The following is a 24,866-nucleotide window of genomic DNA, read 5'->3' as shown; positions in this document are numbered from 1 at the left end:
TCACAACAAGCTTTTTGGGTTTATTGTATACCATTTACAAAAAAACAAAACAAATGAAAATGATCTTCTTAACAAGCAATCCTTGATCACCACCACGTGTTTCTAAACCAGCCAGATGTTCACAGTTTAAGAAGCCAAATAATACTACTTTTTTGTAAACGTTAATGGTGAAAGAGCAATAATAATGGTTTTAGTCAATCATCATTAGTACTTGAAAGTACAAATATAAATTAAATAAGACTCAAAAAACTTGTACAATAAAATCTGCTATAAACAAAGCTAATTAAAAAGAACTGCTCTCGACCTGTGTTGTGGGTTTCATCTTGTTTTAAAATTAAAAGCAGTACTTATTTTTCTGAAGCATCCAAACGAATGTTCACATCCAGATGTCCTTACAAAGAAACACGATCTTCGTTCTTCCCTCATTTTTTAATCTGTTTATATTATATTTTACTTCTGATTGTCTTTCTCTTCCTTGGCAATCCTCTTTGTCACACCACTGAAATACTTCTCACGGAAGGAGTTGTGGCCCCTGTACGGCGTGTACTGACCATCCAGCAAGTAGGAATTCTGATCCTGATCCTGCATGGTACCAAAAGGCAAGCGTTAGGTTTTGGGGCAGCGTGTTCAGCATCTCTGTCACCGGGTTTCCTCCAGGCTTTTTCAGACAATTACAAGCAAGAGTAAAGCTGGTTGGTTGGGGTTTTTTGTTGGGTTGTTTTTTGGTTTTTCAATGCAATGGCAAATATTTAAGTCAATAGACTGATTAAAGAATTCCAAAAATAGAATGCTAAGGTTTCCAAAAGGATTAACAAGAACATACACATCCTACTGCAAAGTCTTAACATTTAACAGAAACGAAAATCCACAGGCAAAGGATTCTCATTTGACATTGATCAAACACAAGCTCTAAGCAGACAAGGGGGGGTTGTTGGGGTTTTGGGTTTGGTTTTTTATGCACTCATTCAAATTGCCATTATTCTACTCTCTGCAGCGAAAGCATGCGAGCTGTCAGTACCAGACATTTGAAGTTTTGGTGGTGCTGCTTCACTGGCAATATCTCATCCAACATCCCCGAGCACACCCCTTGTGTGGATAAAGGAGAGCTCAGGTCCTACAGATGCCACACAGGCTTTTATACAGGAAAATACAAAAATTAGTCCCTGGAAAAAATCCTGTCTGGAGAATTCAATCACTTCGAGGATTGTGGAAGGCAGATACAAACCCCAGAGGAACACAAATACCTCAAATGACTTCCTACAGACACTGAAGAGCTATCGGAGGGTATTTTCTTGCGCAATATTCAGGTACTTCTGAAAGCTGATGTTGACAGAGTAAATCCCCACACACGATACCGCCGGCAGCAGCCAGGAACGGCATCTAGAAAGTCGGCCCATTATGCACACAAAGTGTGTATCAAAGTGCTGATCGTTACTGTGGCTTCATACACTTGAGATACTCGTCAACTAACGCTATCCATACTCTAAGAAAAACAATCCATCAAACTCATCTGAACATAAAGAAAACCGAGGGCAACTTTTAACACCCGTTTAGCAGTGGTGGCTGCTGTCAGTTTGTTTTGTCAATAGCAAGGTGGAGCTGAGAGAAACAGCCTCACACAGAACAACTGACCTGGGCAAGGAGAAAATACAGCCAAGCTCAGGACAGCACTAACCCTCTGTTCCACGAGACGTCTGTTCTCCATGCATCCTCCTGACTATGATTTTTTTCAGCAATGCAGCAATGTACAGACTGGTTCGTTACCTTAATTTCAGTTCAGGGTTATCTGTTGCTGTTTGAAACTGAGGTTACTGTTGAATGCGTTAGCACAGGCAGTAGGAACGTGGGAGTAGATTTAAGTCAGTATTTTCATACATTATGAAAGTATTAGAGCGTAAGAATGAACTGAATTGCAGTGGACAGCCTCCCCGTCAGCTGTTCTGTGGCCTGTCCATGCTCTCACCTCACGAGACCAACAGCTCCTCTTGCTTTGGATTTCTAGGGTGCATCCTGAAGGCAGGACAGGGAAGGGTCCCCAGCCCAGCAGGAGCCTGTGCGCGGCTGCAAGAGCCCTCTTCCGGACACAGGGCATATTCCCACCATGGGGCTCTCCTCTGCTGACCCAGCAGCGTGAGGTGCCACGTGGGTATCTAACGTACAAAGCACGGACACCACCAGCAGCAAACTACTTCTGTTTAAACACTGCAACGTTGGAAAACAGCAGGAGAAAACGACCTCAGGAACGCACGGCAGACACAGCACTATCCATTGCCTATCTCGTGTCACCACGAGACCCCCATCTCCAAACCCATTCCCAGGCTGAGGATCAACGGGCTTTTCATGTGTCCGTGGGGAAAAAAGTTACTATTGGCAGTCGGGAAACAAGGAGGATTTCAGACACACTCCTCCCCAGGCAGCCTTTACCCACTTCCCTGGGTCTCCTGTAGGAGGAAAAGAGCTCCGAGGAAAAGAGCACTTACTCTTCCACTGAATTTGCAGGCCAGTGATCCTTCTCTGACCTAAACATATCATATCTTTTTATACCTTTGGGATGTGTTTTAATGATAATTCTACATAATTTGCTTGTTTTGAGAAATGGATGGGATATTTGACCCTGAAAGATAATGATATATGGGTCAATAGTATTCTAACATAAAAATTAATCCCCGCAACCTCAAAGAGGTCACACATCTGTACACCATTCATCTCTGCTCCTTAAGCCACAAAACGCTGATTCAGGGCAAAGGGAGGAAGGAAGAAAGGAACTACCCCTGTGCCCCGAGCTGGTGAGGGCAAGGAGAGGATGCAATATGTAAGAGAACAGAAGTGAAACACAGCTGTGAGAGGAGCATCTGCATCCACCAAACGGTGCCTCGCTCCCCGGCAGAACCCGCTCCGTAAACCCAGACCTCGTCAAAAGCTACAGAGATCACTGCTCGCTGGAGGAGGAAAGCTGTGTTCGGGCACAGGCTTCTTGGAAGAGCTTACAAAGGAAGCTCCTGGCACACAGGATATAGATGGGGCAGCCAGAGCTTCTCTGGGCAAGTTGGGCCAGGTTCTCACCTCCTTCACAGCAAAGATCTCATCTCAATCTCCCCTCTGTCAGTGTCAAACCCTTCCCCCTCATCCTATGGCTCCCCTCCCTGATCCAGAGTCCCTCCCCAGCTTTCCTGGAGCCCCTTGAGGGACTGGAAGGGGCTCTAAGGTCTCCCCGGAGCCTTCTCCTCTCCAGGCTGAACCCCCCCAACTCTCTCAGCCCGTCCTCACAGCAGAGGGTCTCCAGCCCTCCCAGCATCTCTGTGGCCCTCGAAATACATCAGGCCAGTAAGATCTCACCTCCAATTGCTCCTGTTTGTTCCTCTCTCGTTCCACACTCCTGTTCTTCACTTCTCTAATTCTTCTGCCTTCAGAGTTTAGAGGACCAAACGTTGCTCGCTGGCTACTGCCAGCTGCCTGCTACAACAACTGCCTTCCTTTACTTTTATCATTATCACTATAATTCAAGATTGGGGAGGAGGGGAGTTACTAACGACCAGCATGGCTGTTCAAAAAAAGCCTTAAATGTTAAAAACCAAACAACTCTTCTGCCATATTGTGCACATGCTGGAAAAGTCTATTCCTATCAACACTGTGTTCAGTAAGAAATCTTTTCCAGTTGGCACGATTTCATCATAAACTTAAATAGAACAGACTGGATGCTTAAAAGACAGTGAGTTATGTATCACCTTTTGTGATGTTTTTATTCCAACATTTATGATCTTCATGCTTCTGATGAAGAATTGATCTATCATAATTAAACTAGACATTCACTTTTTACATTCACTCTGGTCTCCATTATATTACAAGCACAATCAAATTGAACACCAAGCTCACGTTCAGTAACTGATTGAGTTCATTTCCAGTTAAGAGTTGAGAGTGTTAATAGTGGAAACAAATTTGCTGTGAAATCTGCAATTCATTATTGGTGGCAAACACTAGGGAAACTGAAGGACTGCAGAATGACACTACAGGATCTGTAACACTCCTCAGCCACCCGCGAGCACTCCACTAAGCTGAACTAAAAGGCCTTTGTGAGTGCCCACTACAAACCAGTTCAGTAAAGCGGACAAGAAGTATCTGGAAACAGGAACGCATGTATATTCAAAAAAATTCACTCATTTGGGAAAAAGAAAACCTGCCAAAGCTCCCACTACTGAACTTTATGATCATATCTGGCGAGTCAGAAGTATCAAATAAAAAGGATGTTCAAGATATTAAAACAGGAAAAAGCATGTCCCAAGTAAGGGACACCGGGGTGGGAAAACCTTAGCTAGACACCAAACAACAAGACCCTAAACCAAGCAGGCACTAGCCTAGGAGTCAACATGCATTTTGTTATTTGGACAAATTTTGCATCATCAGAAACAGCAGATGGGTTCTGGTATGTTTAAATTATCTAGCAGACATCTGGAGCCCCGAGCGCAAGCCCCCGCGCAGCTCTATCCAAGCAGCACGGCTGCCAACCAGGCTCAGGTGCTCGGAGCTAAGCACTTCCAGACGAGAACCTGTCCAAGCAGGAGCTGAAGAACAGGTGATGCACAGAACACGAGTAACAAACGACAGAGGTCTAGTCCAGAAGGATGAATACACTTTTTAAATTAGAACACGTTATCCTACAGCACTGGCAATAATCAAACTCCTGCAGAAAACGCCCATGAACACCCTTAGATGTACACTTCAAAAACTCTCACCATTTACCCGCTGGGCTCGCTCCCGGTGAACTCGGCAGCTCTGGCCCTGAGCACCACATGCAGGGCTGTAAAAGCATCCCGGTGCCGCTGCAGAACCTCAGCCACCGTTAGCGCTGTCACCGCGGGGCTGACATCCCCGAGTGCATCACCCTGACACTGCCTCGGACCGGGGCTCCTGCCCCCTCAAACGTACCAAAAACACCCGCTCACCCTTGCCCTGTGCTTCTGTTCAGAATATGCCTCACCTCTGCTCAGTATCTCTTTTAACAGTATTGGGTGAGAGAAGCCGCGAGAAGGGAAAGGAGACCGGGACACAATATTCCCTGGTCTGAAGGCGCAGGAGAGGCTCTCAGCGCGTCCCAAAGCAAAACACGCCAGAGAGCTTCACTGTACTGCTGTCACAGCTCTAACTTTATCTCAAACCTCGGAGAGTACCACTCCAAAACTGAAGTAACAGAACTGAGTATGGTTTACATCTACTGTAAGACCCCCAAAGGCATTTAGTATTTACTTGGGCACCAGCTGACACTTTGGAATCACGGGGAGCCTAGGCACCTTGGCACCTCTGCGGGTGGGATCCACAGAGTCCCGTTTTCCAAGAAAAGCACGTGCATCTTCCACAAGCAACCATTAAGTTCAAAGATCTCTCTCCCACTGTTAAGTGGCTCGCTCCGGATGAAAAGTTTATCAAAAACTGAGGAGATAAAAGGAAAAGACCAAAACCAGAACAGTCCCTTGAATCACCACCCAATTAATTTTAAAGAAACATGCGGCAATTTTACAAGAGCTCTAACTCTCATTATAAAAAACTCAAGTGGGACAGAAAACAAGGATCAAACGCTGAACAGCACAAACTTTTCATGAACGCAATAGCTACTATTTTACACAACATAATCAAGAATTCAAGCTTACCTTGAATTCTTTCACTTTTTCCATGGTTATCAGGCGCCTCGATGTGTGGCTGGAAAGCATCTGCTCACAGTTGCTAATAAGCTTCAGGCAGGGGTGGCGGGGAACGATCTCCTCCGTGTATCTGGAAGAAATAAACAAACATTCTCAGAGGTCCTGAAGTAAGGAGCTCCTGAAGTAAGCTCCTGAACTGCAGGATCTGCAGCTGAAACTAAAGTCATATAGATTCTTCACTTCAATTCCAAATCCATTTAACCCAGCTCTTACTAGACAGTGACATTCTGGGACTCCAGAATCTGGTGTTACAAATGGACCGCATTGTAATTGCTTTCTTTAAAGGGAAGAAAAAAATAAATCTATTATCTTTCACCATCAGATGGTAGTGACACTGGCTTGCAATGAAATGCTGTCTGTAGAAGCATTTGCAGTGTTTGAAACGCCCCCAATCCCATCAGCACGCTACTTTCCATAGAAACACCTTTCTCTAGATTGCTTTCAATCCTTCTGTCTCTCCAGATGCTGAAAGGACTTAAGATCTTTGCATGGGACTACGGGAGCGGGAAGCACCGACCTAGCAAATAAACATGAGATCAGACATCCTTCCTACGGAATGAAATACTGATCAGCCACTTAGTCTTAGTTTTTGTAATCAGCTTTCCTTTTCTAGTTACTACAACGCAATACAAGAACGGTGTATGGCATTGTCACTGACTATGATTTCATACAAAATGCTGCCTTTCGTGATTCCCCAGTGCCTGGGGGTCAGCAGAAGTCAGACGTTAAGAAGCAGAAAAAACAACTTTCACACCCGTCACTTGAACTTAAAAGACACAAAGGAGGAGGTTCATATTTTTTTCTGTCAAGAAGTGGATTCTCTTTACTTTTCCTTTGTAAAGTGCATTCAGAAAAGTCAAACACAACACAACTCAAATAGGATCCATCTGGGTGCTGATGGAAATCTCGACGTTTCTTCCAGATAATAGTGAGCTGTTAAACAAGACAGACACCACCAAATACAGATTTCTAAATAGGAAAAAATCAAACCAGTACTGCCTCTTTGCACTGTTCCAAAACAACCTTCTGGTCACTTCTCAGGTGTGGAATTGAGTCACTATCTCTGCTAGGTGAAGGCAGAACACGTGTTTGACAAAGAAGAATCAAATTAATTCTCAACTGTTTTTTTTATTACACAAGACTTGTGATGCATCTAGTACCACCCAGCTGCCCCTCTCTTAAGAGGCAGGCACTCTGCCACAACATCCCAACAGCTTCTCTTCATAACCCCCTAAAGTCTGACTGCAAAGGAATTAAAAGAATTCAGACTCAACAAAGATTTCAATGTCAGATGGAAAGAAGAAACTTTGGAGGGAGATGCTATCTCGCAGAGGCAGAGATCCTTATCACCGCGTTAAAAAGCCATGTCTGTTAGCATTGATGCATGGAGTTCTACATTCTTTCAGGTGAAACTCGGAACATCATCAAATAAGAAGTACAGTAGCAGTGGTTTGAACAGACACTCATTTTAATCCAGTTTTGTTTTTAATTTAAGGTAATGCTCAAGGATCTCAGATAACACATGACCCTGATGGCAGGTGTTGCCAGGGGATATCTGATAACACAACATATCAGAAGACAGTATCTTATCTCCCCCTCCACTTGCTTTCATGTTTGCTCCTGTGTTCATCAGTACAGCTGAAAATAAACTGACTACACTAATATTCTGTGCTAAAATAGTGGCTTCAGTATTTCAACCTTCATTGCATAAAATCAATGCACAGTAGCATCCATTCACTTTTTAAGAGGCAGCCCAGCTAGAGCCTGGGAGAGCAGCTCGAGTACGACCAGGACGTGCAGAGAACTTTGCAGAGGGCTGCACTGAAGAGCACACTCGTACACACATCCAGGGAGCTCTGGTCTCTTGACAAACAGAATAAATTCAGCAATCCCAAACAGAGTTTATTTACATGGAAATGTAAAAATTCACAACCACACATGGTCTGTCAGGGTTACGCATCGATAGACAGACATTTTTAACAATTAGCTATAATACTGTTAATGGCATTCATCACTTTGTTTGTGAGTAGTCTTACAAAAGAAAAAGCCTAAGATACCAATTCTATAATAATAATAATTAAAAAAAAAAGCAGCAAGCTACTAAGTGTGCTCTTCTGTTACAGAAGCGTGTACCAGAAATGGCTCCTTTTGATTTCCAAATTTTCAAAACACCATGTGATAATGAAATGTAGGACTGCCACAAGCCATTTCCATGGTGAAACCAGGGACAACAAACCCTTTATATACCAGTATAGTTTGACTGTACATAGAAACACAGGACATCGTAGAAGCTGCCTTCAGAGGACACCTGCATCTGCAAGAGACTTAGAAACAGCTGATGTACAGCAACTCCCCACCATTTTGGAAAAAAAACAAAACAAAACAAAACAACAAAAACACCAAAAAACCCCCCCAACAACAACAAAAAAAACCCCTCAAACCCTTATCTAAAGATGCTGAAGTAAGGAATGGAAATGGGTCTCTCTCCTTTGAAACCCAGCTCTGATCCCAGGCTGCACCCCCCAGCTTCCCGCAGTCTCCACTGGCCTCTCCTCCTTACGCTCCTGTCCCTCACGGCCACCTCTCGGGAACTTGACTGTTGGTGTCGGAACAGAGCTCTACCAGAGTGCCAGACCCCAAAGAGCCCAGAGTGCTCTCTTACAGGACCCCATCACACACCTCTATCAACTACTCTGGTAGAAACATAGATTAATACGAGCCTTGCTGCTACTGTCTTAGAAATCTATCTGCACCTTGAAAGTCTCATTTTCTAAGCTTAAACCTCAGCGGACTGGACATGCGTTTGCAAGGACATGTGAAAGTTTTTTCCTTTTTGGTAACAGTTGGGAATTATCTCTGTCCAAAAACCTTACTTGAAAACGTGCTTTCCCTCCCAAGAAGTTTTACAATGCGCAGTCTGAGCACTGCTCCCACGTGCCGGCACGATGGACGTTCCAGCTGTGCGACGCCCCACAGAAAGCCCAGTGAGAACGCAGCATCCGCGCCCCCACACCACATCCCAGAAACCAGAATACGTACTCAGGCCTGTACACGGGCAGCCAGTAAACTAATCTTCCTCCCATCACCAGATACTCGGCCGCAAACTTCAACAGGTCAAAAAAGATGTCGCTTAGATGGTAATTGGATGAAACGAAGATGTGATTTTCTGTGCTAAACAAAAAATTTGCAAGTGTAAGTAAACATAAAAGCACAGGTAAAACCTGCATTTTTAATTTAAAAACAAACAAACAAAAAACCAAAAACAAACCAACCAACCCACCCAAAAAACCCCAAACGACACAATAGCACTATCTGAGATTTGTAGAACTACTGAGAACAATCTAGGAGTACAACTTCTGCTACGAGGAATGTATCACTTCCCAAATACCCCTACTGGCTCCTTAGTACTGGGGAAATCAAAGAATCACAAGCACATTGAGAACAGTTATTTTTTTCAAGTGCCTTCCTTAAGGGCAATTTAGAGTAAAAGGCAGAAGAGAGGGAAGGCCAGGCAGTGGAGAAGCAATGTGTTATCTCCAAAGAGAAAGGAGCAGTGGAAATCCAAGGAAGAAGGCAAAACAGACATACTCCATTTGAGACTGATTTTGCAGGGACTGAAGAGAACTTTCTGAGAACAGGAAACACGAGGTAACGGTGGCTCACAGAGACGAGAGACGGGATTTGAAACCTGAACACATGCAAATGATAAGCAGGGAGAACAAAACAGAGGATTTCGGGAAGTGACATACTGGTTTTGCAGAGAGAACAAAGGGGCTTTTCTTCTTTAATTATTATTGCTATCCTTTTTTTTAACTGCTGACAGCCAACCAAGAAATAATAAAGATTCTAAAACTGATATTTACACTCTACGACAGATGAGCAGCTTTCCTACCTTCCTTCAGCCGTCTTAACGGTCTCCTTTTGTGACCCTGTTCTGCGAGTGGCTTCTCTGATGCCATACGGTGCTACACAAAGCAAATGCAGAAGTCAGACCCAAATAACATGCAATTGTATCAAACACACACAACAGCGCACAAACTGTGGCTTACACAGAGTTAAAAAGAAAAGCTTTTACAGAGTTTTTACAAACAAGTTGGTAAGGGCAATTTCTCTAAGATCTGTTAAAAGTTCCTTGCTCCAAAAGGTCACATTAAGGCGGTTTCCAAGCAAGCCCTTCAGCTGCAGGAGGCTCCCGGCACCCTAAACATTTGCTGCGCTATAAAGAATGATGCTTTTCTGCTTTGTTCATTAAAAGATATTCCTTACGTTTCCAACATGTAACAAATAATCCCATCCTCTTCTGTCTGACAGACACCAACACCTCCCCTGCAGCACTTAGCTAACCTTTTTCAAAATGAAATTGTACACGTTGGAATTTCTCGCCAACACATCACACAAATGGTAATTCTCACACAGACAGATAAGAATACCCAGAGATAGTTTTTTCTCATACATTTTTGCCCATTTCTAATAGCATAACGTACTTATTTCATGTTCAACCCACAAGTTGTGACACATTTTGCAAACTCAGTTCTAAGTCATTAATTTCCACACTGTCTTATTGCCAAACAAGCCAAAAAAATTAGTAGGCAACCCACAAAGAAATTCCTAATGTGAACGTGTCACAGCAAGAGCCAGCACTAGAGATCAGAAATGGCTGTATCAAGGCCTTCTGTTTATTCCCTTGGCCTCTGCTCCCTCTCCAGCACAACAAATGGCAGTAGGTACAGATGTTTTTAAAGAGTGGAGGATCCTTTCAAAATTGCAAGTGCTGCTAGTAGGTAAGTGTATCAGACGTGCATCACAGCTTCTCTGGGAAGCACTCCAGTAAGCACTCAATAAAAGCCCCCAGAAGCCCATCAGAGCTGCTGGGCAGGCTCCAGCGTGCTGCACATGGAGTCCTAACAGCAACACGGACCATCAGGATGAGAAGTCTCTGTGCATCGATAAAGTTATGCCTTTGCTGAATGAGACTTCTTCCGAGGACGATTTGCAGCCACATTGACTTCTACTGGCAAACACAGTATTCTCTCCATGGGAGAAAGTATTACCTCCAGCCCTGTTACACATCTATAACTGTCCCCAAAGTAAATGCAGAGATGTCAAACGCAGACCCGGCTTCCACAGTGCTGCCCTCAACGTTCATCCCTTGTAATAGGGAAACCGCAGATCTGAGCACCCGTCAAGACATGAAATCAATGTATACAGACATAGGCAACAGCCTTTTAGTCGTCGTTATTAGGCAACAAAAAGTATTAACAAACTTACGATCTGTAATGATCGCATCGAACAGCATCCCTTTTCTCCATATGGGTCTTGAGGAATCAGAAACGAGTGCATCAAGGTAATATTTCTCCAGACCGTACTGCCGGAGATTAGCCCTGATGTTTTCATCCGGCCCTCTCCATTTCTGGTTCTTTCTGCTTGCCTTGCCTGCGCGGGGCAGAACGAGGAAAAAAGCACACTCAACAACAAACTATCTTATAGGAAAAGCTTTCATAAACTCTATCATTTATTTTAGAGGAAAATAATTAAATGTCACATACAAAACCAGAGTTTATCTCCTGCCCTATTCTACGCATTGTGACAAGTATTTGCAACAAACTTAAAAAGTAGCAAGGAAAAATGAAAATACATGAGAAAAGTTCTGCTGTATCATCTGCACAGGGTCTCACAAAAACCATTTATAAAAATGTTGGTCTGTAAGATGTTCTCACTGTCCATCAGCCATAATCCTGGCCAAGAGGTCAGATATAATTTGCACTGCTGTTTTTCAGAAAAGTACGAATGGGATTAGACTTCCTGGGGTTTGGTTATGAGAAGCTTCCTACATCACAGGCTGAGAAAGCACACAGCTGTTGTAGTTATCATTTAGAACTTTGTTTTTGTTATTCCTTTTATTAAATATTTCCTGCTTAAAAATTAAGAGAATAGTTCAGCTAGGATACATGAAAACCGGTCAATAAAAATAAGCATGACAAAATAAATTCTGTGAAGATTAATCAGAGAGTGATATGGGGCTGGAAGGGACCTCTGGAGATCATCCAGTCCAACCCCCTGCCAGAGCAGGGCCACCCAGAGCAGGTCCCACAGGAACATGTCCAGGCGGGTTTGAATGTCTCCAGAGAAGGAGACTCCACCACCTCTCTGGGCAGCCTCTTCCAGGGCTCTGCCACCCTCACAGCAAAGAAGTTCCTCCTCATGTTTAGATGGAACTTCTTATGTTCAAGTTTGTGCCCATTACCTCTTGTCCCATCAGCTTTAAAACCCACCAGGTATCACCTACCTATCACTAGTATTCTTAAACTCCAGACAGTAACGTTCCAGTGGTTTTGGAGTATGTAACATACCTAATCCATGGATTGTGTTGTAATCTATATCACTGCCACACACGTACGCGCCAAAGTGTGCTGAGGAGATCAGGAGGCCACCTATAAAGGGGAGAAAATGGGAAAAATATAAACTGCTGTCATAAGCGCTACCTGTGTCAGGATTTTTTGCTCAGGAACCTCAGGAGTTTACACCAGCAGCACACCAGACCCAACAACAGACCCAAGGGAAAAAAAAAAAAAAAAAAAAAGAAAAGAATTGACACTACCAACCAGTTAGAATCGCTACGCAAATATAATCACGGACAACACCACCAATTCCCTCATCTGCTCTACCTGATCCTCCCTCTCCTGCCTCGCCCTGTGTTGCTCCTCACCCCTGGAGACCGCTCCGTGCGGTTTGTCCATGGCTCTCTGTATTTCAAGGCAACAAGATCCTTGTCCAATGAATTACATTACATTAATTCTACTTTGCAAGCAGCAGAATTTCCAAGTGTTGGCAAATAAACTGAAAAATCATCACCAAGCAAATGGCAATGCCACCATGTGTGCTCTCAGTCTCCTCAACTGTCTCTGAAATCAAACTTGTGTAACGTGGCCATTCCCTGAGCAGAAGCGGTGGTCAAGAACCTCGGAAGCGTAAGTATCTCCAATGCAACAGCCATTCCAAAAAAAGTTTCTGTAGTTGTTTTGCAGTGTGAAAGCTCTATACAGATGCATCTTTGTCTGCGAGTATGCCGCCTATTTTGTCAGTACATTTATCAGCGTACTCATCCTGCAGTAAAACTAATTTATTTTTTATAATCACTACTATTAGCATCGGCTTTCCTGACTAAAAAAATAAAACCTACCAAAAAAACTCTCCCCTTGAAACTGGGCAATGGTTGAACAGAAGGAAAAGACCAAATGACATCCTCTCTTTAACAGTTTCCAAATGCAAAAAAGGACAGGCAGCAGCAGGTTAGCAAAGAGCTGTGCTGTCAGGCTGTTAATGAGGAGGTGTATTATAGAATGGTTTGGAACCCCCACGCTGCTGATGTCAACTGCTCACGGACACCAACAGTCCTGCTAAAACACAGGGGACGATCGCTGCAGGACAGGGGATGATGCACGGGCTGGCCGTGCGGTGACACCAGTTCTCCCAGTCACCAGCAGCGGGGAGAGGAACACCTCAGGGGCTGCACTGCCCCATGCCACCCCTAAACTGTGCCAGAAACCCCTGCCGCCACCTGCACAGGCCAGAGATCCCACCTGCAGCACCAGGGAACCCCTGCACCGTGCGCTAACGAACTCTACCCAAACTGAGGGTGAGGGAGAAAGGGAGAAACAAAAAATCTTCTGCTTTTTGTTGTGAAATGGATGAGGGAAAAGCAAGGTTACTCACCCCAGAGGAGTCACCCATTTCCCTTCTCGGCTGCAATCCCTCAGGAGAGATGGGCAGTGCCTCCAGAGGGCCAAGACAAACTGAGCTAGCCCTGCCCCCAACTCTGGCATACCACCCAGTCCTACAAAAAAAGTAAGAAGAAAGTACTTTGCCCATCTACGAGTGGTTTTGATTACAGGGAAAAAAAATGTTAGGAAAACATGAACTTACAGCTTTTACTAAGTCTCAGCTGGTACTAGCTCAATTGTGCTCACCCAGAAGGTGCATGGACACATAGATACTCCAGTATGGGCAGCCCTCAGACCTGCTGGACCGAACTGGCACGTACAAAGGACTAACAGAGAACCATGCTGTCCCCTCAGGGCTATCAGCAGAATGATGATGGCACAGAACTTCACGCCTTTCTATCGCACTCCGTTTCCCCTGTCCTTTCAGGGTCCTTATCCTGTCCCTCCCTATCCTGTCCTCCAGGACAGTAAAGAAAAAATTCCTGTCGTTTGCAATTAGACAGTATCACAAATTGACAAAGGGGAAGTAGGGACAAACATCTTCCAAAGGTACAATGAGCTTACTGAGATAACCAAAACAGCTTGTCTGGGAGGAAGCATAAGGGACTCGGGTAAAACACTTGTTTTATTCTTCCAGAAACCTCCAGGCTTCTTTCTGCCCAACACTGAGGAAAGAATATCTGAACAGTTTATGGAAGTTATGTTTTACAATCCTGGCCATTCCAACTCTGCTTTACAGAAAAGGGGAATCAAGTGTCCCCAACCAGCCTTGTCAAAAGCACTTTTCATTCCAAGGACAAATTCCAGTTGTCCTGTCTGATGTGGAAGACTTATGATTCCGCTCATCCAGCAAAACCAGTTTGTTTCCAACAAGCACCATTTTGGTACTAATTTGGTACTATTTACCTTTTCAGCATAAAAAACAGGAAGAAACCGCGTTTTCTTGGTGCATTAAAGTTGCATGAATAAAGAAATCTGAACTGCAGTTTTTTCAAAAAAACTCCTCAAATCCTGAATATATGCTCTTCCCAAACCCATCAGCTCAAACTCACTGCATCACTCTGAAGTACTTCCCAAAATTCCAGCACCAGGCCACTGCTGTCCTGACAACCTTGAAAGTCCTCTAAAGGACCTCAAGAGACTGTTGAAATTCCTGGGATTTACTCACCAAAAGCAGGTGCAAAACCCACTGTTTAGTTGTTTAGTCATAAATGCACTTCACTGACAAACGGGGTGCCACCTGGTACCGCCAGTGTCCCTACGTACCCCACTCACCTCAAGCCTCTATATTACAGATGACTCATGCAATAAAACCACAAAAAATGCAATGCAAATCATCGGGCAATTTGGGGAGAATTTGGAATATGTTACCTTTTGAATTGAAACATGACTTAACATTTATCTTGAATTTCTAATAGCCTCACAACTTCTATGGGATTTTTCTTTCTCTAAATTTACCCTTCCTATTTTCCCTTCAGTTTTCACTCCCAAGAGAACGAATGCTCTCAGAGAACTTTTGTGATTTAGGTTTAGCAGATTTTTGTAAAAAGACACAAAACTATAGACACCAAAATGAAACAAACTGCTTAGAGATGAAGCAGAGGCATTTCCTCAGCCTTTCAGAGCGCTACCCATCTGTGAGGAACACCAGCACAAGGAGGAGGGAGAAATTTCATAAGACATTATTATGCATGCAAAAAATCAGGTCGTATATGAACAAAAAACATATAATTCACTGAAGCCTTGCGTTTCTGAAAATATTATATTCCTGGTCTGTTTTCTATGGTACAGAGAAGCCACATGATAAGAATTTGTACTAGTAGTGACCCTGTGGCCTTGTCTTCTCTCTCCCTAACTTTTCTGCAGTGAATTCTCTTCACCCTTCCATTAATGTACATATTTTTAATTGTATTCATCTCACACGTGGTCGTCTTGACCAAACTTTAGCAAAATCCAGGTCAGAAAGAGAGACTTTGTTACGCTTTTGAAGAAACTATTACAGGTAGCAGAACACCATATACTTTTGTATGATTAAATAGCACAACCTGACTCAACAGATCTTCTATTTCACCTACGGAACAGCCGAGTTTCCTTTCGGTGAAAAGCACTTCTGTGCCAGACACAGTAATATGTGGAATAAAAGCTCCCCCTCCTGGCTTAACTCAGAGAAGTTCAGCTGGGGCCGGATACCAGGTGGGATCGATGTTATCCTCAAGTGGAGACGTGATGGTACAAGCAACTGGTCACTATGGAATGCCAGGAGGTAACTACTGCTCTGTTGTGTTACACACATAGAAGCGCCCTCAGCCCTCCTCTGAACAGCCACCTCCAGAAACGCTGCTGCTTGTCACGGTCTGACAGGGCTGCCAGCAGCGCTCCAGCCAAATTCCAGTTCTCAGTCACCTGGGGCCTTAAGCAGCCCACGACACACATGAACTGGTGTTTAGGCCACGCTACACAAAATAATACAGCAAACAGACTTGTCAGAAGTGTAAAATAAACTGTTTACAGCTTCTAAAGTTGGTCTCTTTCCCCCCAGATCCCTTGCAAGTTAACAAAACATTCCATTTTATAATCCCCATTTTGCTTTTGGTATCATCTCGGGTACCAGTCGAGCCCCAGCAGCCGCTGTGCCAGGTCAAAGTGTGGTGGGAGCAGTAACACAACCTCCCAGGCTTTCCCACCACTAGGAAAAAAAATACATATACCTGTTCCAACAAATGGATCGTATACAACATCATTGGGCTTTACTCTCCCGTGGTTTGCCATAATGAAAGACAGGCAGGCATCCATGCTCGTATTTCCAATAAAGTGTCTCTTTTTCACACTGTAGGACTCAATAAGTTCTCTTTGGCCATCTGCAATCTGTTGAAACATTTAAAAATCACCGTCAGGTCTCAGATACAAGCAGACACAAGGCTAATGGACTTGCTTCAGCGACACCATCCAACAGAGAGGTAACTTCATTTCACAACACACCACCTTGCTTTCTGCCACCAGAAAATACAGCAGACTTCTGCCCAAGCAACGGCTATCTTGGTTCGACAGCTACAGAAACTCTTCAAGACAGAGGTCGAAATCATACAAACAATTTAGAGGGAAAATTCTTCTGAAGACGTAACAATTAGAGAAACTTTTCTATTATTCTAGGTATCAGAAAAGCAATTCCTGGCAATTCAGAGTTAAAAGAATTTCACAGTGATGAGGAGCAGGAATGCCTGTCAACACACGCGTGCACATGCACACGCACACGCTTAAGGTCACACAGAATTTCCGTCCTCACTGGCTTTTCTGCCCAACTCAAAATGTAAATTTAGGTCAGCGTTGACAGATCAGAATTTACCGGAAAAACAAACAAAGGCCAAACGCTAACATTTTTACATCAGACTTCCAAAATATGTTGAAGAGGACCACAGTGGGCTGGAAGAAAACACATCCAACAGCCCTTCCAACACAAAGCCTTACTGGGTAAACAAAAATACATTTGCCTATTTTTTTCAGGTTGGTTTCCTTGTTTTTAAACACTTCAGGAATCGGGGAGCTGTAGAGAGCGAGAAGGTCTCCCCTCAGCCTCCTTTTCTCCAGGCTGAACACCCCCAGCTCCCTCAGCCTCTCCTCACGAGACTTGTGCTCCAGACCCCTCACCAGCTCCGTTGCCCTTCTCTGGACCCGGCCCAGCCCCTCAATGTCTTTTTTGTGGTGAGGGGCCCAAAACGGGACACAGCCCTCGAGGTGGGGCCTCACCAGTGCCAAGGACCTCAGATTTCAAGCTCCGTACAGTTTTTGAAGGTGGTTCCTACTGCACAGCACCACGCTGTCACTGTCCCCTCAGGGGGCATCCCCCGGGGGCTGGACCCGCCAATGTCCCAAGCCTCAGGGGTCCGTCTGTGCTTTCCTGGCCTGCCAGGACCACCTGCAGCAGAGGATGCTCCAGCATCAAACCCTCTGCAGCTCCTGAACATCTTTCCTCATGTCTGAAACAAGCTGCCGGTGCTTTAGCTCTGTCTGGGTCCCCAAAACCTCACACACCACCAGAGCCGAGCAGGGACTCACTGCTGTGCTGAGCTTCCCCAGGGGAGGGCAAGATAACGTGTGTTCCCAGGCACAACTTCCATGTTTCCACCTCTAAATTGCCCAATTAATCTGTTTTTTCGCAGTCATGATAAAGACTTTCAAGACCGGCATCAGTGCATTATGCAGTGACAGATTCAGCCATAATTACGTTGTCTGCTTCCATTAGAACTCAACACATTGTTTATGTTTAAACTGAAGAACACTTTCCTGAAAATACAAGCTGATAAGAACCGAAGCAAGCGGAGTCACGCACCCATCTACCAAAATACAGATGAAAGGGCTCTTCTGGAACGTTATTAGGGTCCATTCCATAATCTTCCAAAATCCAGAAGACGTGTTCTGGGTTCTTTAGATTAACTTTGCCTTTGAATGGCAGAAATTCAAGGGCCTAAAAAATAGAGAAAAACGGAGTCCAAAAAACAGGGTCAAATTTTTTAAATACTCACCCTCACAAAAAAACAAAACAAAACAAAAAAAACCCACACAAACCAAACCCCAATTCCACTTATGAGAAATGATCAATTAGTACTAAAAGTACATTCTCAATTTTCCCTGGATTTCTGAAATGCCTTTCTAGTGAATAAAGATAGCTCAAGTGATTAAGGATTAGAAATCAGGAACCGTAACATTTTTTATTAACTGAACAGAACCCAACTTTAGAGGAAAGGAATCGTGCATATTAATTATGCAATTTTCAAGTTTTAAAAACAACACTGATGATGAACAATGGGATTTAAGATTTCCATGACGTGCAGCTGCACCAGTTTACACACTCAGCATTATTTCACAAAAACTGCACAAATGGGAAAGGGTAGCTACTAACACAGATCATTTCTGTGCCTGTAAATGAAGTAAACAGGACAAATAGCTGCTGAAATAGATTGTGGAAGAGCAAAAATTAACAGTAATTTAGAAAAATCTCCTAATTAAAACACTAGTATAGTTAGGAGGATAAGTGCATAAGGACAGAACAGAAACCAGCATGCAATCCACAGCCTGCGACTGAAGTCACTTGTTCCACGTTCCACAACAAAAAGTGCCCAACATGGGGATCAAGCAACAGACTGTCCAAAATCCAGCACCTGACTTTAGCCATTTGAATCGTAGCTTTGGGCAACAAGCTTCAGTGTCCCCAGAACACTGGGCCAAAATCAGCAGTGACATTTGTTTCTCTTTGTATATGCCTTACAGGGGCTGTTTAGGAAAAAAATCAGTCTCGTGAATTTTGAGAGAATGTTAACTCAGCCACAAAGATCTCATTTAGAGCTGACAAGACACAAGCTATAAACTGCTTTAAGATCTTCTGGAAACCCAGTCTAAATACACTGATAGCATGCAATAAGAACAACGTGAATAGATTAAATTAAATGGCAAAGATTTCTTAAACATCTACTTACATCTATCTTTTGTATTTTCTGTGCCTGGGTCAGTGTTTTATTAAAGGTATGAATATGTACTTTGTAAGTGGAGTCTGACTGTAGGTATGGAAGCTGGAAAAAAAAGCAAAGACACTTTCATTAGTAGAGCTGCAGTGCTACTCAGTGTGATTGAGGAACAATATCACCCAGCTTCGTTATAACGTACCATCTTGGCCATTGGGTAGTTCCTCAGAGACGCATAGAGCTCCCCCGCAGACCTCCCGTGGCCCCACAGTTCAAATACAGACCTGAAGTGACAAAGTTTTGTTAGAGTGCAGTCACGGAGGGGAGAGGAAATGCCTCACAGACATTCCTCTCCTTAACCTTCTTGGCCAATGTATTTAAGCTTTGCTTCACGAACTATTGAGGCACATTATTTAACTCTTAGCACATGCTTAAGTTTTGTTCTTCACAGGGACACGCTTACTCCTAAGCTGGCATTTCAATGATGCTTTTTTGTTTGGTAACACACACGGAAAGGTACATGTCAGTCTTGGTACCCTTGGGCACCAGCAGACCTGTTTCTGGCACACAGCGATACTGCAAATGAGCCAAAATCCACATGTACCCACCCCTCCGATGGGGTGAGCAAAGAGAAAGGGCAACACTTCCACCATGTTCCACTACCCCGGGGCGAAACAAATCCTGAACCTGTAACTGCCTACAGATGACGACACCGTCAGAGGTCCTGTCCCATCTGAAGATGTGGTTATGAGGCTGGACACTTTCAGATATTTAAAGGTGTGCTTCTTATGCTTCTGTGTGCCTGCTTCCACGCTGCCGGCTTTGGGAAAAGCACTGCCTTGGGAGAGGAGGGAATGATGCTGCTGCAGTGAAGGCACAAGCCCACACCACAGACCTTGTCCCCAGCACTCAGACACCCCGACAGAGCAGCCTTTCCCTGCCAAAGAGGAACACCCTGTCACTCCAGGAATCCTCGTGTCACTGCACAGATTGTTAAACGCTCACGCGTGCACCTGCAACACACCATAAACACATTCTGTAAGGGTGAGCAGTGCCACGTGGCACCGTGCAGTGACACTCCGGAAGGAAAACCTTCCAAATGTTCCAAGATTTAGCTCACCCAAACAAAAATACAAGAGAACCACATTTTACTAAGCAGCATTTTACACACTAAGCACATTTTACAACAGCAGACACCGGGGTCCAGTGGTAAGCTATGGTATTAAAGTATTCCTTTCCTGAATAAATTATTTAAGGCTATATTTCTAACCTTCATTTACCCTGAATAAAGTACATTTTTTGCAGCGTCTAATTTTTTTTCCTAAAAGATCTGATTCACCTACTGTGAGAATTCAAACTATATTTATGGATGGAGCAATGAAAATGCTGACAGTGTAGGCTGTACTAGAGAGAACTGAATATTTGTCTTTGAATTTTATTCAGCTGTTGGGGAAGCTCTTATAACACCTTCAGTCCCACATTTTACTTTTACACTTACACATGCATTAGAAAAAAGTACAAAATTAACATTTGCCACAGCCTAGCAGAACGATTTGCCACAGCCTACATTACTGCTTATAGGTTTTTTCACCTCTTACTTTGCACATACTGTCCGTTTCATTAGTCCCCTTGCCATCTCTTCCGAGGGAATAGTGAGAATCCAGAACGGAGACTGAAATAAAGAGAAGGGACGTCACATGAATTGCACAATTAAATATTTCTGCTCCATAAACACAGAACATAAAGAGAAGGTAAGTGATGCAAATGCCAACTGGAGGGTGTCACACGAATCACACAATTAAATAGCTCTGTTCTATAGAAACAGAACGTACATGCTGAAGACAAAAAAAAAAAAAAACAAAAACCTGTTAACTGTACAGAAAATATAAGGATAAAACATTAAATTTGAGGTAAAAGTGTATACTTGGCTTGAACGTCTGAGAAATTTTATTAGGTATTTCATTTTCCCACCATATTTTGACTTGATAGAACATTGTTTGTTTGTTTATGTTCCTCTAGATTATTCACCTCCTAAATAACCCTAACACTCCGTTACCCACAACTCGTAACTAACCCACGTGATGCTCTCCGGCCGAGGCACCGAGACCTCAGTCACCCAGCTTCACCCCTCGGGACCCGCTGTCCCGGCCGTGGGGAGGCAAAGGCCAGACTCAAACCCCGGCGGGGTGTTGGCGGGGTTGGGGTGTTGGCGGGGTTGGGGTGTTGGCGGGGTTGGGGTGTTGGCGGGGTTGGGGTGCTGGCGGGGTTGGGGTGCTGGCGGGGTTGGGGTGCTGGCGGGGTTGGGGTGCTGGCAGCAGAGCCTCCCAGCAGATGGCACTACTTCCTTCACGCCGCTACGTCCCCAGGCGTATTCTGTGCATCTTTTGCTCGACTCTGAGTCCTTACTGAAACCGAGAATTAGTCCATTTCGGGAGATAACCTTATTTTCCTAAGAAACATCCAAATGTATTCAGCCCCCCCCAGTTCACAGCAATACTATACAGAACGCACTCGTATTCCACACACGCACTCAAGTCAAATATTTGGTCCTCACTTACATTGACACGAATTTCCTGCTCGCAGCTGAACTGTCCACCATAAAGCGAGAGCAAAGACGTTATTTCCTAAAGTGAAAATATAAAGGTCAGGCTCTAGGAGCATTAACTGAAGTTTTAACAAAAGAAAAAAGAAAAAAAAGAAAAGAAAGCAGCACACCATAAATTCTATGCAGCCAGTGACCTCCACAGGGATTATGAGCAAAACACCAGAGACAGCAACAGCAGAAAGGAGGAGTTTATTCCTGACCCACTGTGGGAACCGACAGCGAGACTCTCAGAGTGGTTGTGTGGACAGAGCAGGGGTTCACAGAGAAATTCTGTTTGTAGGTACAGTTCATAAACTGAAAAAAAGTAGGCTCTCCTGGTCTGAAAGCAGCTACCTGCCCTTCTGGGAGCTCAGCTGCCAGGGACCGAGCCGTGGCTGGGCTGGGGAAAGCTGTGCAGGTCACACCACAGTCACATCATTAGGCAAACTGCAGCCAGCATGGATCACGGAATCAGGGAATTGTCAGAGTTGGAAGGGACCTCTAGAGATCATCTAGTCCAACTCCCCTGCCGAAGCAGGGTTGCCCAGAGCACATCACTCACGACTGCATCAAGGCAGGCTTGAAGATCTCCAGAGAAGGGGACTCCACGACCTCCCTGGGCAGCCTGTTCCAGGGCTGTCACCCTCACTGGAAAGAAGTTCTTCCTCATATTTGAATGGAACTTCCCATGTTCCAGCTTGTGCCTGTTGCCCCTCATCCTGTCACTGGGAACCACTGAAAAGAGTCCGGCTCCATCCATCCAGCAAACACCGCTGTTCTGCATCTTCCCTCTCAGCCAAATCTTTACTGTTCAGTCCGACACCCTCACAGCAATATTCCTCTTATTCTATCTATTCTCACAATATTTCTCTAACTCACGTAAAAGCAGTGTCTCACTAGTAACATCAGCCCAGGGCCAGGCCCAGCTCCGAGCACCAACCCCTCTTCTGCTCCCTCTCTGCTCTACAGGTATCTCAAAGGCTTCCTTCAGCAGATGTCTTCTCCAGAGTAAACCAAATCAGAGATCACAAACCGCACGCCCAAAACAGCAGGTCTCCAAGAAACAAGCCAGTGAGTAATAATTAAAAAACACCACCCACTAAAAAGGCGTTTGAACTGAAGAGAGAGGTCAGCACCGGGGATGTTCCTCCCACGGTGCCCCCCCTCGACAGGACACCCTGCAGCCTCTGGATGCTGCTGGCAAGAGAGAGAACTCGTCGGAGGTGCCCCTCTCTGTCCGTCAGCCCGTGGCACAGCCCCGCACACCCAGAGCAGAAGAAAAGGCAAACGGAATTGCTTTCTTCAGCAGCTCTATCACACCAGTGCAACCACCACCTCGGGGAGAAACCCCACCTCTCTCTGTTACACACACATCCTCCTTTTACCTAATCTGGTGACTTCGCCTCAAAAAAAGTTGGGTTGACCGTAAATAAATAAATTCGTGTTCCAGTCCCAGAAAGCAGACAGGAAAAAACAATGCACAAAATAAACCTTAATGAAAACAAGGAAAATAAATGATGCGACACAATAAATATTTTAAAACGTGTAACGCTGACCTACCAATTCTAACGGAACAATCCCACCTCTCAGCACTGTTTTAGACAGTAACACACTACCCTGGGTACCATAGCACCAGCTCTTCGAGACGGGACCTAAAAAAGCTCTTCAGGTATCAAAATTTGTTACAGCGTGTAGAAACTCTGTACGTCATCATGGGGAAAAAAAACAATCACAAGTTGTAATTGACAAACAAGAGGGTTTTCTTATAAACAGGGAAACTGAGTGTGTGCAGAGCCAGCCCCTCAGGCCCACCGGGGCTCAGCAAACACACCAGGGAGCTTAGTAAGTTACACTATTTTGGGGGTTTTTTTTAATGATTTCTGTGAATAGCACGTGACAAGATAAAACCAATTTAGTGTCCGGGAACAAGCTCTGCACCCAGCTGATGGCAAGGTGTGGGCAGGGCCTGGGGACCTCCGCGCAGCCCCGCCGTCTGTGCTGGCCTCAGAGGAGCCCCATCCCCGCTGCCCCCCACATCTCCCTCCGGAGACGGGAGGACCCTGCTCCCCCCCGCCTCGCGCAGCTCTGGGGGAGCTCCGGGGGAGCTGGGGGAGGCAGCAGGGTGCAGGTATCTCCAGAGAGGACCTCGCCCGTCGCCGGGGCAGCAGCCAGCCTTTACACACCCACACCACGCCGTGCACCTACATCGCTCAAACAAACTGAAAACTCACCGAAACAGGACCTCAGAAATAGTGCCATAAACGCAATTCTCCCACCCAGCGCCCACTTCTTGTCTGGAGCCCCGGGCACTGGCAACCCCTCCTGCCTCCAGGGGCTCTTGAGAGCGGCAAGGAAAGCGCTGCCTCAGCAACACCACCCAGGAGCCCCCCTCACCGCCCGGGGTCCCCTCTCCACCCAGGAGCCCCCCTCACCGCCCGGGGTCCCCTCTCCACCCAGGGGTCCCCCCTCACCGCCCGGGGTCCCCTCTCCACCCAGGGGTCCCCCCTCACCGCCCGGGGTCCCCTCTCCACCCAGGGGTCTCCCCTCACCGCCCGGGGTCCCCCCTCACCGCCCGGGGTCCCCTCTCCACCCAGGGGTCTCCCCTCACCGCCCGGGGGACCCCCTCTCCCCGGAGGCCGGGGGCAGCAGGAGGAAGCCCCCGCCCGCTGCAGGGCTGCGGTAAAGGGGGTAGCCCCGCGCCCGGGGGTCGCTGGCCTCAGGCCGCGGAGAGGGGCGAGCGAAGGGCCAGCGGGCAAGCCCCGCTCCCCCCGGGCGGCGCGGGGCGGGCAGCGGGCGAGACCCCGCGGGGGCCAGGCCGCCCCCCGGGCACACCCAGAGCCGCCCCGGAGGGCCGACCCCGGCAGCGGGCCGACCCCGGCAGCGGGCCGACCCCGGCAGCGGGCCGACCCCGGCAGCGGGCCGACCCCGGCAGCGGGCCGACCCCGGCAGCGGGCCGACCCCGGCAGCGGGCCGACCCCGGCCCCGGCCCCGCGGGCACTCACCGGCAGGCGGAACTCGAGGTGCTCCTGCGCCAGCAGCAGCAGGTACGGCCGGAGCGCGGGAGCCGCCAGCGCCATGTCCGGCCATTCCCCCGCCTCCCCGGGCCGCATGCGCCGGCGGGCGGGCCCAGCGCCGGGCGGAGCGGCGGGCCCGGGCAGCGGTAAGGGGTGCGCGACCGGGGCGCCCCCCGGAACCCCCCGCCTCCCCGCCGCTCTGCGGGGCCAGCCGGCACCGAGCGGGCCAGGGCGCTGCTCGTTAATTAGCGCTGATTTCACCTCCCGCTGGCCCCTTTTCGTTTGCTGTAGCGGTGCGGGGCTGGCCGGGGGCGTCCGGCGGGTTGGATCTCCCGTCTGCCACCCCTCCGTCCCTCGCCGGCAGGTCGTTAAATGACATTAACGATTAAGGGCCGGCA

General features: G+C 46.2%; 1 protein-coding gene across 1 annotated transcript; it reads right to left on the bottom strand.

Annotated features, from left to right (window-relative positions):
* Positions 1-24,564, bottom strand: TRMT11 (tRNA methyltransferase 11 homolog). Its single transcript, XM_074168473.1, has 13 exons — positions 24,457-24,564; positions 21,429-21,494; positions 20,469-20,542; positions 19,073-19,154; positions 18,886-18,978; positions 17,742-17,876; positions 16,123-16,279; positions 12,044-12,124; positions 10,962-11,126; positions 9,586-9,658; positions 8,733-8,864; positions 5,643-5,763; positions 1-582 (listed from the first exon to the last, which is right to left on the bottom strand). Exons 1-13 carry the CDS (start codon positions 24,562-24,564, stop codon positions 451-453), a joined length of 1,419 nt encoding a protein of 472 aa, XP_074024574.1. The 3' UTR covers positions 1-450.
* Between the last annotated feature and the right edge of the window lie 302 nt (positions 24,565-24,866).

Source organism: Numenius arquata, chromosome 2, assembly GCF_964106895.1.
Source record: "Numenius arquata chromosome 2, bNumArq3.hap1.1, whole genome shotgun sequence".
Classification (NCBI taxonomy): Eukaryota; Metazoa; Chordata; class Aves; order Charadriiformes; family Scolopacidae; genus Numenius; species Numenius arquata.
The sequence above is the reverse complement of the archived record's forward strand: the minus strand, read 5'-3'. Positions and strand labels throughout refer to the sequence as shown.

What these genes read in the sequence shown, in the direction of transcription:
- TRMT11 (XM_074168473.1), bottom strand. Translation starts at nt 24,564, where the DNA reads ATGCGGCCCGGGGAGGCGGGGGAATGGCCGGACATGGCGCTGGCGGCT. An exon ending in AGCAGGAAATTCGTGTCAAT is followed by an intron (nt 20,543 to 21,428) that starts GTAAGTGAGGAC and finishes TCTTTATTTCAG; the next exon opens with TCTCCGTTCTGGATTCTCAC. An exon ending in CGATCCATTTGTTGGAACAG is followed by an intron (nt 12,125 to 16,122) that starts GTATATGTATTT and finishes TCCCCTTTATAG; the next exon opens with GTGGCCTCCTGATCTCCTCA.